The sequence below is a fragment of the Papilio xuthus genome, unplaced genomic scaffold (genome assembly GCF_000836235.2).
Source record: "Papilio xuthus unplaced genomic scaffold, Pxut_1.1 DF828780.1, whole genome shotgun sequence".
Taxonomy (NCBI): domain Eukaryota; kingdom Metazoa; phylum Arthropoda; class Insecta; order Lepidoptera; family Papilionidae; genus Papilio; species Papilio xuthus.
Genome location: NW_013529869.1, coordinates 2,490,497 through 2,506,917, shown reverse-complemented (window position 1 = coordinate 2,506,917; position 16,421 = coordinate 2,490,497). Strand labels below are relative to the sequence as shown.

The window sequence follows — 16,421 nt, the reverse complement described above, 5'->3', positions numbered from 1 at the left end:
GGAGGCCAAGACTCACTTTAGGTCGATGCGCCAGCGTAATAGTAGTAATACATTAAATATTAACGGCTATAAATCGTATCTGAAATCATTAATGTCTCTACTTATTGAAAAATGTAGTTAGTACTTCGTAGCGGAAAATTTTTGTTGATGTAAATATGAACAAGTACTTGTTTTAATGATAACAATTTTTTAATTTCTAGAGAAGAATGAAAGGAAGGAATACGTAAAAGTACTGGCGAAGTGACGTCACTACTGACGGTGTAAATAATTGCTCTGTCGAACACACCTGCCGGTGAAAGAAAATTAAGCGAAACGCAATTTGACTGAGTGATAAAGTACCCTGGGCGCTGGATCAGTTTAATGAGGAGCTACGAACGAAAAATTGTTCTTGATTAATTTATAATCTCATTTTCATTATTAGCGTCTGCCGTTAATTGTCGATTAATTATCTCTTAAGCAATTTAGATAACGTTTTAATGCTTTGATCATTTAAGCGACGCTACTCGTGTTTACTATAAAATATAATTAAAACAACAATGCTTTAAAATTCAAATTCAATATTTTATAAATTTTTGAATTTATTATTTAATACAGCAATTAATAGAGAAGAAATCGTATCTTTTAAAAATATGTTATTTAGAAGAAAATTCATCATCATCAGCTCACTATACGTCCCCACGAGGGGCTCGGTGCCTATCCAAAGTTATGGGTGATTAGGCCATAGACAACCACGCTAGCCATGTGCGGGTTGGTTGACTTCACACATATCTTTTGAATTTCTTCTCAGATATGTGAAGGTTGCATCACTATATTTTCCTTCATCGTAAGAACGTCGAATAAATGTACATATGTAAATCGGAAATCTAAAAACACATTGGTAAATGGCGGGATTCGAACCCAGGACCTACAGATTGCAAGTCAAGTGCTTGACCCCTAAGCCACCGACGCTCTAAGGAGAAAATTTGTATACTTAATTATATTAGTTATCCAACAGAGTGAACACAAAAGGCGAGTGTCATCCGTCAGTTATATTATTGCCGAAGAATAATACTACAACGTATTTGCATAATTGAACGGCCACTTGGAGCCACCATCATTGTTATATTTTGCCGAGCCATTTGTCAGATTCGTCGTATCATTTATGTATGTTCATAACAAGAGCTGTGTCATTTTTCTGGACTGTTCATTATTTTTACCCTTTTGTATTATATGTAATACAGGAACCACTCATGCCCTTAGAATAGCTTACGTGGAAACATGTAACACAATGTGTACTCCGCCCCTATTGACACAAACAACCACATTTTTGTCATATAAAGTTGAAATGGTTTAATCTGGAATTTGGTCAGGTAAAATAAACATTTACTTTTTGTAGCGCTCCAACAAGTCAAAATGGACCCGGACCGTGATAGCTTTTGTCGCTTAATACGGAGCGACGGAACTGAAGATTGCTTTGAATTGTACCGGCCTTTGAAATTATGATGAAAAATATGATACGAAAATGTTTTTTTTTCTGTGATGTGAATGTTTGATGTCAGCACAAATAATAATTGTCAGGATTAATCTGTACTCTACCTTTGCCTTCTATGCTATAGTGGAGAGTACGAATAAATACTTATTTGTTACTGTGGGGACAGTTACATTATGAATCTTAATTGTTATCTGCTTGAAACTTTTGAAATTTCGAACTTATAATAGTAATTATTCCAACCGAACCATCACTTGTAAATTTAAAATGTCAATTAAAATTGTTTTCCTAACATCACTGCCTTTAATTGTAAAGTTTGCATGCTTAGTGTGAAACTTAAGTCGTATTGAGGTAACACAAATGATTCTAAAGAGATAAATGCAACTTTAGAACTGCAACAAACATTTCACAACCGAGGTTTCCTTGTAAAACTACTTGAGTAGCGATAATCATCGTTGTTTGTTCTGAAATGAGGTAAGTATAAGTAGTGCAACAGATCAGATCAGGAAACAGTAAAAGTGCCGTAAAATTGTCTAGTGGTACACAAAAAGCAGGCGTTATCTTCGACGCATAAATGTTTAATGGCGGAAGCCACTCGAAGCGTTCGTGCGCACCTCACGATCCGATTTTAAACTGATGACTTTTAGAAGCCGTTACGGAAATAGCTACTTAAGGTCGTGACCCGTAAAGCACTTAAAATAAATACTACTCCAACTAGAAATAATTGCGCGCGCGTCTCGAATAATATAGGTAATTGGGTCTCGAAGACGAAGTTCAAGAGACTCTCAGGTATGATAAAGTTTCTTAAAATTCTAATCAATTTGCATTTCCAATCTCTTTATCAAAACAAAAACGATTCATTTAGGATAATTAAGCCGTTGGTTCTTGTCATGACATGACAAATAATTACGTCATTAAAGTTTTTTTTTCCTCATAATGTTTCATTTTAAAATTGATTTTAATAATTTTAATTCTATGGCATGACATATTATAGGTTACTTTTTAAATTATGCTCCAACGAAATCGCGGACGACCGCTAGTTAAATATAAGAGTACTGATTTCTAATTAAAAGCATATGTAATAGTGCTGATGACGAATCGATAAAAGGTGTTAGTAGTGATTGACGTTTTTAATTTATCGCTAGGCCGCGAGGCAAGTTGCCGTGAAGGGGAAGTCTCGGCGGCGCCTGAGCTTGTCATTGCGAGACAGCCGACGGTCAGATCCTCGGAGCACTGTACACGATAGTTTAATGTTTTACACGCCGACTAACTTTCTACCGCTCCCTCGGGCCACCGAACATCAATCAAGCGTACAACTTATTTTATAAACTTTTTAACAACAATGTAGACAGTAACATTTTATTGTTATCGTCTGGGGACTTAAATGTATCAAAGAGATCATCTTAGCAATCATTTTTATGACATAATTACTAGACAAAAAACTTAACTTTTAAGGGAAATGTCATGAAAATAATGCTAAAAATTTTGATAGCACAATTAAGAGATTATAAAAGAGCACGATTTCAGTTAACCGTTTTCCGAAGAAAATATTTTTCTAGTGAACATCACATCATAATGTCTGTCATTGTATATTGCAGTATAATGTAAGTATTCTTAAGAAAAATTGGTTCAGCAATCCTTGTATAACTATATACAACTATTTGACATGCTTGCGTGTTTTCGTCATTTGTTTTGGAGCGACAACAACGCATTTGTCAGCGAGCCGTCATCATTAATGGACGCGAAAAGGGGAAAGCGGTTAAATTAAAGTTGGCATCCAACGGCGTCGCCATAACAGTAACGTCAAACCGCGTCGCATAACGGGTTTCATTTACAAAACCATTATCACCAACGTACGAGCAACTTCTCATTCTACTGCCAATAAATCCACTTGAGCTGTGACTTGCTGAAACTGGCTTATTTCGCGCCCGCGTATAATAATTTAACCAAATCATAATTAGCTATGTAAATTTGCGACGGTGCCTAAAGTTGGATTATTATAAACGAGTTAAACGTGTGAAAAATCGCTTTTACATTCATGCAACATACAAGTGTTTGGAGATAGAGATTTTAAGTTGTTTTAATTAGCTTTTCTCTAAATTTTTTGAATTAACTAAAGCTTATTTGAAAGGTTCAGGTAATAAAAAGGATACCTGATTTGATTAATTTGAAGCCTATTACAGGAATAGTGTTTCGAAAATTAATTATAGTATTTTTAATACATTAAACATTAAGTTTAGCGTTGAATATGTATGAATATCCAATGTTTTTAAGGTGTCTCCAATTTTGAGAAAGTAACTAAAATAACCACAGCAGGTACTTATTATTATGAATTTTAGGATTATATATAATATAATATAATATAATAAAATACGATACGATACAAAACTAATCGAATGATCCTTTTCAATATTTAGAAACCATCTTTTCATTTCCTCGAAAGCTCGACATAATTGATACCTTGTATGTAAATGACACGAGCAATTTCGGTTCGAAGTTTAATTTGAGCAGCGCTTTAATTGATAAATGATGGACGTGCTTGTTTTTGTTTCCCTAAATCAATTATCATCTTCAATCAATTTAAATGGACATGGGGTCTACTAGATTAGTTGCTAGACTCGGGATTATTTAAATTAACTTTTTGCTAGAACTTAATTTGAATTAAATTAAAATATATATGACATAAAACAATGAACAAGCAAATTTATCGTTTAACTAATTATTAACTCTGTGATCTTTTGTCATATTTCAAATTTGACTATATTTTTTTAAATGTCATAAGGTGGCAAACGAACGAGCAGCCACCTAAAATCGCTAAAATAGCGAAGTGACCGTTGCCCATAGACATACGCAATCGCATATGCGTTGGCTACCTTTAATCGACGGAAGGGAGGATGCACAGAAAGAAAATATCATAAAGAATATAAATACTAAAATTCTAATACATGTCTTATTGAAAAAAAATGTTATAATAAGAACGACAAAATTTTACCTGTCTCATATTACCTGTCGTATATAAGGTTCATAGAGTTTCGGTTACATTTAGTGAGATACAATTTTCACGAGGTAAATTTCAATTTAAATCAACGCTAAGCCCTAATGCGCAACTGCGCTGAGGAAAAGCGATGTGTTTTTTATGCAAATACCATTCAACCGAATGATACGGCCGGCGATTGAGTATATTCGCGCTTTAAATATAACTGACAAAAAGGTGTAACAATATTATAAAACTGCGCACAATTTTACGCAAACAAATATCTGTTTTGGCCCGAGACTTAAATTATTATTTTTTTCCATTTAAAGTACACGACTCATTCGTGGCCAGTATTGGGCGAAAATGTTTTAATTAAAATGATTTTATGAAACCGTACTGTCGAATTTGCAATATTAATAAATACTTTTTGATTATTGAAACATTATTTTTATGGCGAAAAAAAAACAACTTATAAATATTACTCAAAACAGTATGCTGTTATCATTATTATACATGTTTTCGTAGTTTAGCAAGTATTACAAAAAAAATATAGTTTTTTTTTCATTTTTTTAAATGATTATTCGCTGTAACTTTTGTTGAAATATGAACAATTAAGAGTTGATTTATATTAACGTAGTTGAGCAAGGAGAGAATATACGGGACTCATGATAATTACGAGTTTCAAGCGGGCTCATCCTACGCACCTGTTGCCAGAGACTCTAACTAAAATTTAGTGGCATACGTGCTACAAACCCTTCTTATACGCGACACGTGTGTATAATTTTCAAGCGGTTAACCAATATTACGAAATTACGCCCAAAAGTGGTCCCGCTTACGTTATGTTCCTTTAACAGTCTTACGAGCTCTCTGTAAATTTTAAAACCTTATTTTTTGGTAAAATTTTCATTCAATTACTTTGATATTTTTTATAAGTCTTATGTATAAGTATCTAATACACTTTAATGGAATGTCTACAAGTTTATGACTTTTGTACGACAGCAATAAAGATTTGTTTTATTATTTTGAAGGAAAAATAGTAAGCGAAGTAATTTAGTAAGTGATCAATGCTGCCCATGAATAAACAATAAAAAATCTTGTCTTTATTTTGTTATTAATTTATAAATGTTTACAATTTTAATAAAAAATAAATGAATATAGCTTCCTTTAAAAAGTTGCGCCATAACTTCAGCACATTTTGAATTATACGTATCGCGTAGTAGACAATTTGTTAGCATTTCGATAACACTACCCGGTTTTACGGTGTTTTGCTTATGAAATGGCATAGTTGAAACAGTCGGCAGTAAAACTTTCAGTGGATTGCAACACTGAAGGGAGCTAAACAAAGGATACAATAGATTTCCAAGCTAGCGTTTTCATGGGCGTCGCCTTAACGCCGATTTTATGTTATACGAGCAAAATACATCTGTAATTCCAATGAGAGAAAATGTGTATTACGCCAAAATCTTTAGTGGAAGCCGACAATGCGGGTATTTCTTTAGAGAGCCGCGGGCTAGGTGAGGGTAGGCGCGATTCAAGTTTTTTTACATAAAAATCCCGTTATCGCGACGGAGGTCGACAGATTACTTTCTTGTTAAGAGGATGAGAACAGAACATTTTCGACGAATAAATAAATACGTATATTTAATACGCTAAGTTTCCTTATATATTTATTTTCACAATAAATACTACCAGACCACAACTTTTTACACTTCTTAGTACAATTGATAATCCTTAACATATAGAAATATATTTTTAGTTGAATTATCAGTTGTAATCATATATAATATTAAAATTCAAAGACAAACAATGTTAATCCACGTGAAATAAACTCCACACGAGTTCACAGATTTAAGCCTGCGTGCCGTGTGCGTTGTAATTCTCTTTACATTTCGTATTGTGAAAGTAATCAGTCGATTTATTCCTCTCGGCTCTGGAATGATCTCTGGGCTGCGGCGGCGAACACGCAATTTGTCCCCGGCGTTAAATCGACCACAAACAAAACGGCCGCCGGCGCTCGGGCCGCGCCATCATTCACCTGTGGTCGTCCATGATAATGAGATAGACCCACTGTTCAACATATTAGACTGATTGCGATTGTGTCCCAGAATACTGGCAAAGCGAAATCTTGGCCGCGTTTGGCTTGATAGCCTATGTCGCACATTTGCTAGTGGCTTTTAAAGGTTAAACAGTGTAGCTAGGTAATTATTTTGCTAGTTTACTTTTAGATTTATCATTAATTCAATTAATTGTAACATTTTATTGAACTGTCGTTAGTGTAATGAACATTTTTTTTGTCTTTGATAAATACTAAATATCTTATTATTTGTAAGAAAAGATAATTTATAATACTGTTTTGTATTTGATAGAGTCGCCGCATAGACATTTGTTTTATGTATAAGTATTGAAAAAGGCAAATGCCTAGAGCCACTTTATAAAGCTTACTCACTGTCGTCCACAGACAACCGCAATATCAGCAGGGGTTCCAATACGATTTATTTCATTCTTCTTTATGAGTCCTTCTGAAAAACTAAAGCCTTATACTCCCTCTTGCGCGGAGCAATCCCTAATATATTACGATACTCGAGTGTTGCGGCTTACAAGTGGGGGTTATTATTGAATAAATATAAATACCATTCTGAACTAAAAAAAAATACAATACGTGAATTAAAAAGTGGCTTTCGATTGGTCTAATTAAAACGTTAAAATAGAATACAAACATATAAATACATCTAGTCTTAGAGATATTTAAATGATTTATTTTAATAATTTTGTATAATAATATCGATAAACTTGTAGACCCTTACGTCATGGAACTCGTGTTTCAAATTCACAGTTAGATTGTGAGAAAATCCTGCAAAGATAATATCTTCTTTATCTGTATAGGGACCCTGCTAGTGACAGTAAATTATTGAAGCCATAAATAATAGTAATTGTTCCAAGGAGCTCCGGAAATCTTTTCCATAATTTTATTATGGAAAAAGTTTAGGGCCCCATTAAGGAGTACCAATTGGCATCATTCGAAACAACTTTGGCGATATCCCGCAGAAGGATGACATAAAGAGATTTCCACGAAACCGACTTTATACTAAATTAGCGGGATAACGCTCTTAGGCGCTAAGTTTTACCCGGTGTAATTAACTTGGCCTCAGTAATTAAGATGGTTAATAAATGGGTGCGTTGTAAGTTGCTTCGAGATAATTATGTCAGGAATCCTTTAATGTAACCAAAACAAGGACTAATGTTACCCAAACACTCTTGAATTCGAATATAATTTTTAATTTGAACATAGAACGTAAAACAATAACGCGAGAGAAAAACAATTAACGGTTTTTTAAAATTCGAAACAAGATTGTAAATAAAATGGAAGTTGCTTTATACTTATACTATAATTATTGTAGGTATTTGTAAAAAATAAACAGAGATGTACAGGTAAAATGCGACGAAATACTTCATACGATTAACGTAATATTTTTTTCTATCAAAGTAATTGTATAAGGGCGTGAGCGCATTTAGCGAACGCCCTGTTATCTAATAACGCCGGCATGTCGGATTCGTGCCGAGATTTAGTTTGTATTTGTCTACTCCGTTTTACTTCGTAATTTGTATTCACGCAGGCGTTGTGGCGATACGTTCACCTTTGCACTCTGCAGATTAAGTCCTAGAGATATACATCGAATTAAGTTAATTACGCTGGTAAAAGAAATGTTTATTCGAACGAACTTTGTTTTTAATAGTTGTTCTTATTGAAAAACTAACTATTGCATCAAGATATTGTTACTTGAAGTTCTTTTAAGTAATCTACAAAACAATATTTTCTTTTTTTAATTCCACGCAAATAATGAAAGTCTTTGTTAGTAAAACTCTTTCGAAATTACAAATAGACTAATTGTAGTTACTGGAATTACCAAGTGCGTGTTCGAAACACTTGACTTACAACAATAAAACCTTCATTAAGCGACACAAAGCTAACGCGAGCCTAGCCTCGTAATTGCAATACCATGAACCTATTCGTTCAGTGAGCGCTTCACTTATTGTTCAAAAACATGACAATGTAAGCCTTCCAGTCAATTTTCTGCGGTCTAAGAATGGATGACTTTTCAATTGCTAGCACTCTATTTACTTTCCCTTGTAATGTTGTCAATAGTCGCCCTTCCACTGTGTCATTTCCCGCACTCACTCACAAATTGACGATCAATTCGTGCCTTCGATTTATTGCCAACCGCTCTTAAAAGGCTTTTGTTGCTGATTCCAATGAAATTATCGTACTATATTGAGTTTGAGCTGAAATGTTATCTCTTCGGATGTATTTCACAATTGTATTGTTGATCGTACTGATCCAAATTCGAAATTGTATCTTAAAAAATAATAAGTGTACTTTATTTTCAATCTAATTGGGTAATTATTTCTTTAAAGTATACATTAATTTATATTTAGAGTAGTATCAAAGCTTTAGAATATATCAATGTATATTCCCATAAACATATAAAGAGTGTTCGGAAAGAGAATCGTGGTAAAATGTTCTCGAGTATTCCCTACGCTCTCTACCACTTCCCGTCGTTTACCCGGGGGGACTTAAGTCTCCCACAAACGCGTAAATAGACTTATATTGCAATAGGAAGATATGGCCCGTCTATTAATATTGTAGTGCGGGTTATAAGGTAAATTATTAAATGGGTTGTTTTTGGACGTGTTATTAATTAAGTAGTATGTATAATAAATATCGCGAAATGAAAACGTGGCCGCCTACATAACACGAATTTCGGCTAAAAACCGAATTTGTGGACTAATTCTTCTTTAAAATTCCTAATTTTAAACGTGAAATTAATTAATAAAGAATATATTTTATTATGACTAGCTAATTTGATTTATTTATGACTAGCTTTTGTCCGACTTTTTTTCGCGGAATTAAAAAACGAACTTAATAGCCTTCCAGACCATGTACTATATCTATGACAAATTAAATCGAAATTCTATTTTATTATAAGTCCCTTCTCTGAATAAGAAACACAATAAAAAAAATCATAAAATCGATCCAGTTCACGCACTATGCAGTGACCAAAGGAGTGTTCTAAGTCTTGTTAATTTGAACTGACAACCACTTTTTACATTTCCCGAAACATTTTATTTATCTTAGAGTATCTCCCGCTTACTTTTAATTGTGTACTGTATTTCAAACGAAGTATGCGCATTGCTGCGCTAATTCCTGATCTATCGTGATCGCAACCTAATTAATGACAGCTCACTACCAATGCAGATACTGTGAATTGCAGGATTTTAGTGAAATTGGTAGTCTATATCAAGTGGACGCAGTACTTGTCTTTCAAATGGTCATTCCGTTTGCACATTTAGTTTGATGGCTTCGAATACTCCAACTGTCGGCTTAATAGCTAGATAAGTCTTTAATCAGTGGGAAACAGAACTTGTAATTTTGTAGCAAAGTAAGTTTTAAATCATTGGATAATGATAAAGAATAATACAAAGAACAATTGTTTGCGATTGGAAAATAAACGATTTTTTAATAAGGAATAATATCTGCAGTGGTTATTTAATCCGTGTACTCTTCTAAGAAAAATATTTCACTTGAGTCCATTCCCTTATTCAAGAACAAGCTACGCGGAAAGCACGTGATAAACGAAAGCTCCCGCGAGCTTTTAAACCACTTTATCTTATGCACCACACCGCACATCGAATGCATTCTCAGCGCAGTCCCACGAGGACATCTCTAATCGAAACTTTCCATACACAGCTTCTAAAACTTTGCGCCTATTTTAAGTATAGTCATAATCGATTATCAATCTCAGTCGGAGTATTCCTAAAGGCTCATCATTCAAGATTCAATATACTAAGTAAAGCTTCCAAGGGATCAGCCATAACTATTCGATATTAGTAAAGTGCTACTAAAATATTAAAAACATTTTTTCACTTGCTTTATCGCCCATTAGTTACATTTCGCGTGATTGAAGTAAAATGTTTTTCAATAATTTTGTCATAAAAACAGCTAGAAGTTTTGCATTAAAATAAAAATGCGATTTGTTCGAAATGTGTAATACTGTTAAAGCGGTTTCCGGGTTGATACATCCAACGTGTTCCCGCCTGTCCCAAGGGACTCGCCACGTGCTGCCACTTAGCGCCCGCTGAATATTTACAAATATACAAGATTCTGCAAACAATCTTAAGTGTTCAGTCGTAAGGTGGAGATTGCTTTATTTCATCGTCCGTTCCAACACCGCAAGCGAAGTGTTTAAGAAGCTTTACAAGACCTGAAAAATTGTATTACGATTACCTTCTCCCACTTACAACATAACCAACGCTCACGGATAATAGCTTATTTTAAATTAAAATTCAATGTGGGTTCGTTAATCCGAAATGTAATTCGAGCCTTGCTATTTTACGACTAATAAAAACGGAACGGTTGTTGTAAAGGAATAAAAATTTAAAACACTGTAACGTTTCTTGTCTAAAAGAAATTTTATGGGGCCTGACGAAAACGATCACCATTTATGATTCACGCAATAGGCTCCTTTACACATCACGAACGGCGGGAAATGAAAAATAGATAACACTAGGGCTATGCAAAGTTGTATGTGAAATTTACACGGTATCGAGGCACGCACGGTGACAAATGTGTCCCGTAGGCGAACGACGAATCTACTGTAAATGGAATATGCCGAGCTTAAACAGATTTCTCCTGTCGTTGCCATCTTAGTAAACTAAATATAAAAGTATATATGATTACTTTTTATTGGATAGTTATAGGAACAAAATAAATTGCATTTAGTAGCATTTTATTATTATTATCTAGAGATTCTTTTGAAATGATATATACATATCTCAGAGCATAAAATCATGACATGTTTTATCAATATTTCGGCAATTAATTCGGGCAAAAAATAATTCGGGAACTAACAGATCAGATTATATATGTAGTATATAATAGATATATATTTTGTTTCAAAGTAATCCTTATATTTAAGTTAATTCATGAAAGAAAAATGTATTAAAATTTATATTAAAATACTTCATAGAATATATGGTTTTAAGCAAGTTATTTTTTTACAACTAAAACTTTCCTTTTATTTACAAATAGAAGTAAAAATGAGAAAAATTATTTGATGAATAATTTATTGATGAAAACGTTACAATAGAGAAATAAAAATATTAGCAGAAAATTTAATTACAAAAAAGACAATGGGCAGTTTTTGAAAAAGGACGTCGTTAATTATTATTTTTTTAACCGAGAACGGCCGTAAATAAAAGTAAAGGGTACCATTAAACGCATTATTCGCGCATATTTAATGTACTGAAAAGGCTAAAAGGTTTTTTATTTTTCACAGATTCAACAGCTTTGCATTAATATCGCCCATTAAATTAAGACCCCATTCAACACGTGATTTATAAAAATAAATTGAAATTCGCTTAGTAATATGAATAATTAACAGATAATATACCGCGATGGTAAAATCATCTCATTGTTTTATAGAATAGATGGCGCAGATTAATTCCCAGTAGAGATATCCACAACCGTAGGATACTTCAAAACATTTTGTTTGCTTAAAATATCAATAAAAACCATAATGAGCTGGACGATATATCCTTATTAGCATATTCGATTCATTCGGACAGAATCAGTGAGCTGCGAATCAGCGACTCTGTGTCGCGGTTGGATCGTCGCCACAGCGAAAAATAGATAATAAAATGTATTGAAATGGCTGCGGGCCGGCTTATCCGGTTGAAAGTCAATGAATATTTGATTTCAATTTTTTTCCCGACGTCGCCGTGAAGTATTCACGCCATACCTAATTTGATTTTCGCCATTCCGGCCGTTCGCCGGGGCAGTTTGCATTCATATTCAGCCTGAATACGCTTTCGGGTTGCCTCTAGGCCGAGACTGATACAAATAAACAGGGGATATTTTTACATTTGCGCGGGAATACCCGACCCGACTGATTATGTTTCGGAATAATAACCCACTAGCGGGTATTAGGTGCGGCTTATTGCACTACATATTTTTATTTATAGATGAATTGATGCCATAAACGAAAAGGGGAGAAGATACATTATGGCATGACTAGTTTCAATTTCGAAATGCTGTCATTAAGGCTCAGCTTGGGCGTGACTCTGATATTATGACATTAAATAGTACTCTAACATACAAATCGTATCGTACAAGAAATATTTTTGATTAAACAACTTAAATAAATTATTAAATTCTTGCTTGTTTAAAAAAAAGTTAGAAACGAGAAATCCATCGTTATTATTACTTCAAAAATCGATATATCAATGTTTGTTTTTCTACTTTGGGTTAGTTCATTTTAATGTTAAATTAAGATTTACTTTACAATGACAATACACGATCTAAAATAATTCAGCCGAAGTATTCAGGTCAACCTGATTTTGTCTAATGAGTATTTCAAAAGTAAATTCAACATTGTATTTCTGTGTCTGTTTGAGGGAACCTTCGTTGGCAACAAAAGATGGCCGTCCTTGATACGATTTCCGTGGGTTTTAATTAAAATCTTACGCGTTGTGAGGATAATGAGAGCAACTGATTATCCAGGCCGGGGGACGGTAGTATTTTGGGGTACAATTTATTTGCAGCCATTTTTCAAAATGATAACGTTACGCTTGTACACATTTTACCGAAATAATAAGGACCTTTTCGTAAAATGCGAGTTATTTCATCAAATAATTTGTTTTGTAAATCATATTTGTAGATTTTTTTTGTCCTTTTAAATTCTTCGTTACATATATTTTGTAAACGAATGGGGACGCTAACGAAAAATCTTCATGATGAAAACATGTATTTTATTTGCGCATCGATTTGTTATTTATTAGTAGGGCATCGTAATATTAGGGAGGGGAGTACAATACCGAAAACGGTGAACCTATTTAGTCACGACGTTCTCCGAACCCGACGATTCGCTTCGATACGCCTCAGCCGTAACACCCTCCATTCTCGCTAGAACCGCATTGACTTTCCTGCTTCTAGCTTTGGTTAGTGATAAAAAGTATTTCTCAGTAATCCAGAGGGGTCTCTCTTCGTTGGTAAATTTGTATAGAAGGTCAGTAGCTGTATTTGTCCGTTGCTAGTTAACCAGTATCGACTTTGCGGCGAAGACGACCGACGAAATGAGGCGAGACGCTTATAAATGTAATACTATTATTTTCCCATGTGACATATACATGGCTGTGAGAGCTTCATTCTTTCTGCTTATGATAGATTTACTCCTAAATATAACGTATTTTGTTATCTAGGAAGAGTTAGATAAAGTTAAACACTTGTGTTTACCATCTCGTATTTTATAATTTAATTCATGTTATTGAAATAGCGAATTTGAGACGTCACTTACCTCTGTGCCTATTAGTTTGTTTGTCGAACATTAGCATGGCGTCCTCGATCTGCAACAAGAGAAAAAACACAATAAACTCCAAATCCTTTAAACATCGTGAGGGAAAAATGCAAAAAAAAAACAAGGGCGTCGTGCGCGATTTCGGCCCCGCCCTGGCAATAAAACACTCCGGCGCTGTAATAACGAATAAGCACCGGTACAGAGTAAACCACACGCTGCAAATAAACTTTGATAAGCGAGGGCGAGCAGGTAATAACGTATTCATAGAGAAATAAATGGAAAGTCGGCGGCTAGGACGCGAACAATACACGCGAGCGGAGATACGCTGTCACCTGGTACACACCTAAATTCGGTCACCACGGTACACTTATGAAATTCACCATTCACAAGTAAAATACTAATAAATCCCGAACACTTTGAAATAATAGTTTAATATTGATGGCGTCGTAAACGCGTCACACATTCACGAGTTGTAATTACAAATTCTATGCTTTATTAAATTTTCATATGTCATACGACACGTGTCAAATACGAACGGTATATAGGATGGGAGCGGATTTGAAATGCGACGTAAAAATGTTCGTTTGTATAAAGCAAGTTTTGCGTGACAGGCGGGGGCTGGGGTGGTTTTGTCTCGCTGCAGAGTCTGCCGGGCGCTCCCCGGGGCGACATTACGAGGGAAGGTCGACGGAACGCACTCCCGATGATCGATGTCGAATACCGGTAACAGGTGACCTTTCGCTGAATTATTCTTACCTGTAGAAACGTTTGTTTAGTGGTGATTTGTTTGAGTGGGAATTGCTAGACCGTCGTACGGACAGGCGCGAAGAGGCCTCCTGAGGCATGATGTTTTTAAGAAGGCGATCGTTTTTTGTTTACAAACTTTCATGTTTATGGTTGTTAATTTTTTATTTTGTTATCAATTATGTCATTAGGAAACATATTTCGTATTACATTACTTGCTCAATTTCGGACACGGTAAACAATTCTACTATCCCATTTTCTAACTGAAAAACGTTTGTAATCTTTGATTTTCGATTTTCAACTGACAAGTGGTCTGTCCCTTATTCAAATAAATAAAACACACTTTGATTAAGTCATTTAGTAATTTCGCCATTACATCATTAAATATTAGCGTAATAAACTTCTTGCAATCAAATTGGTCTGATATTGCGATGTTATTTAAATCTAACCATAGACATTAAAACAATGCTACTGTCTCTGGCGCCAACTGACAGTTCCCATCAGTGCGATGTGGACGAAAATAGAAAATTGACATGCGATACCATCGCCTTGGCGGCTTTGTAGATATCAGTCCGATATAAGTGTAATATCAAGTAACTCAGTTACCAATAGGCTAGAAAAGTCTAATTAAACTTAAATGAGAAATTATATTTACAAATTTATTGTTTATCAGCCAATTAACAAACATGTCTGCTATTAATAACTCTGTGATTACAGCCTTAAACAGATAAACTTCTATAGATTTATTACGACAATTATTAATAATAATAAAAATTTTACGAATGTTACTACTCGAGAGAAGATATGGATGGGTTGCGTAAAACAGGATATGCGTAAGAAGAGAGTGAGTTCAGATACAACGGCTGATAAAGATGTACGCAAAAGTAGTACATACTGTGCCGACCCTCGGTATGACTAGGGAACGTTGATGATGACGCATGAACTTCTAAGAATACGCAGATCTTACTAGTTCTGCAAAGCTCCTAAAACATTTGTATCTTTTTATATAAATTTATCTACGATATCGTTCACGACAATATACTGAAATTACTTTTTTATATCAGATACTGACATTTAGTTACCCTTCAAACTTATATATATATATATATATATATAAAGAGACCGGGTCTTATTCTTTTTATGTAGTTGACTTTTATGTCTGTGTATTGTTGTGGTTGAAATAGTTTATGAGACTGCGTGGGTTGTACGGAGTGATACTTCGTCTGTTTCATTTTACATTTAACTTTAACAAGTTAATAACATTTAAGTGGTGTACTTTATCCTTTCTCTAGTCCGTCTTTTGTACACATGTATTAAATGGAACACGTCCTGATATAAATAGTTCTCTACGTGTTCGTAGCTAAGTGCTACATTGAAGGGTATTTTGTTAATAATTGAATATAATAATTATATCTTAGTATATTTATTTTATGCAAAATGTTTAATGGAGTTATTTGAAGAACTTTAGAAACCATTTGTATCAAATAACTAAATTGAGCTGTAGTGTTTTGTTTCTATCGCGTAGCACTTTGCTACGAAAATAGTATAATACTTTCTAAGTACGATGTAGCACTAACCGTTGGTTTCTGAGACCGAAACAATGTCATCTCTGTCATTATACTTGATAAGATAGAGTTAACAATGTGCTTTAAATGGTGATTTTTGTCTCAGAAACCCATGATTAGGAGCACGATATAAAATAAGTTACTCATTTATTAGACACATTGAGTGGTTACTTTATACGCATAATACAGAAGTTTATTGATTAAACAAGTGCAGCATCAATGCGAAGCGAGTAACTTATGTATAAAAATCTAACTTTGCAGACACTACAGTCACGTAACCTCAAGTGGCCCCTAACAAGTTGTGCCTTAATAAGAACATT

At 34.2% G+C, this 16,421-nt stretch overlaps 1 protein-coding gene across 4 annotated transcripts in view; it reads right to left on the bottom strand.

Annotated features, from left to right (window-relative positions):
* The window catches only part of Rbp6 (RNA-binding protein 6), a 387,157-nt gene that overhangs the window by 74,992 nt on the left and 295,744 nt on the right, over nucleotides 1–16,421 (bottom strand). For all 4 annotated transcript variants that reach the window (XM_013326661.1, XM_013326662.1, XM_013326664.1 and 1 more), the window contains one exon: nucleotides 13,793–13,841. In XM_013326661.1, the coding sequence (XP_013182115.1) occupies nucleotides 13,793–13,841 (49 nt within the window). The remainder of the gene's footprint in view (nucleotides 1–13,792; nucleotides 13,842–16,421) is intronic.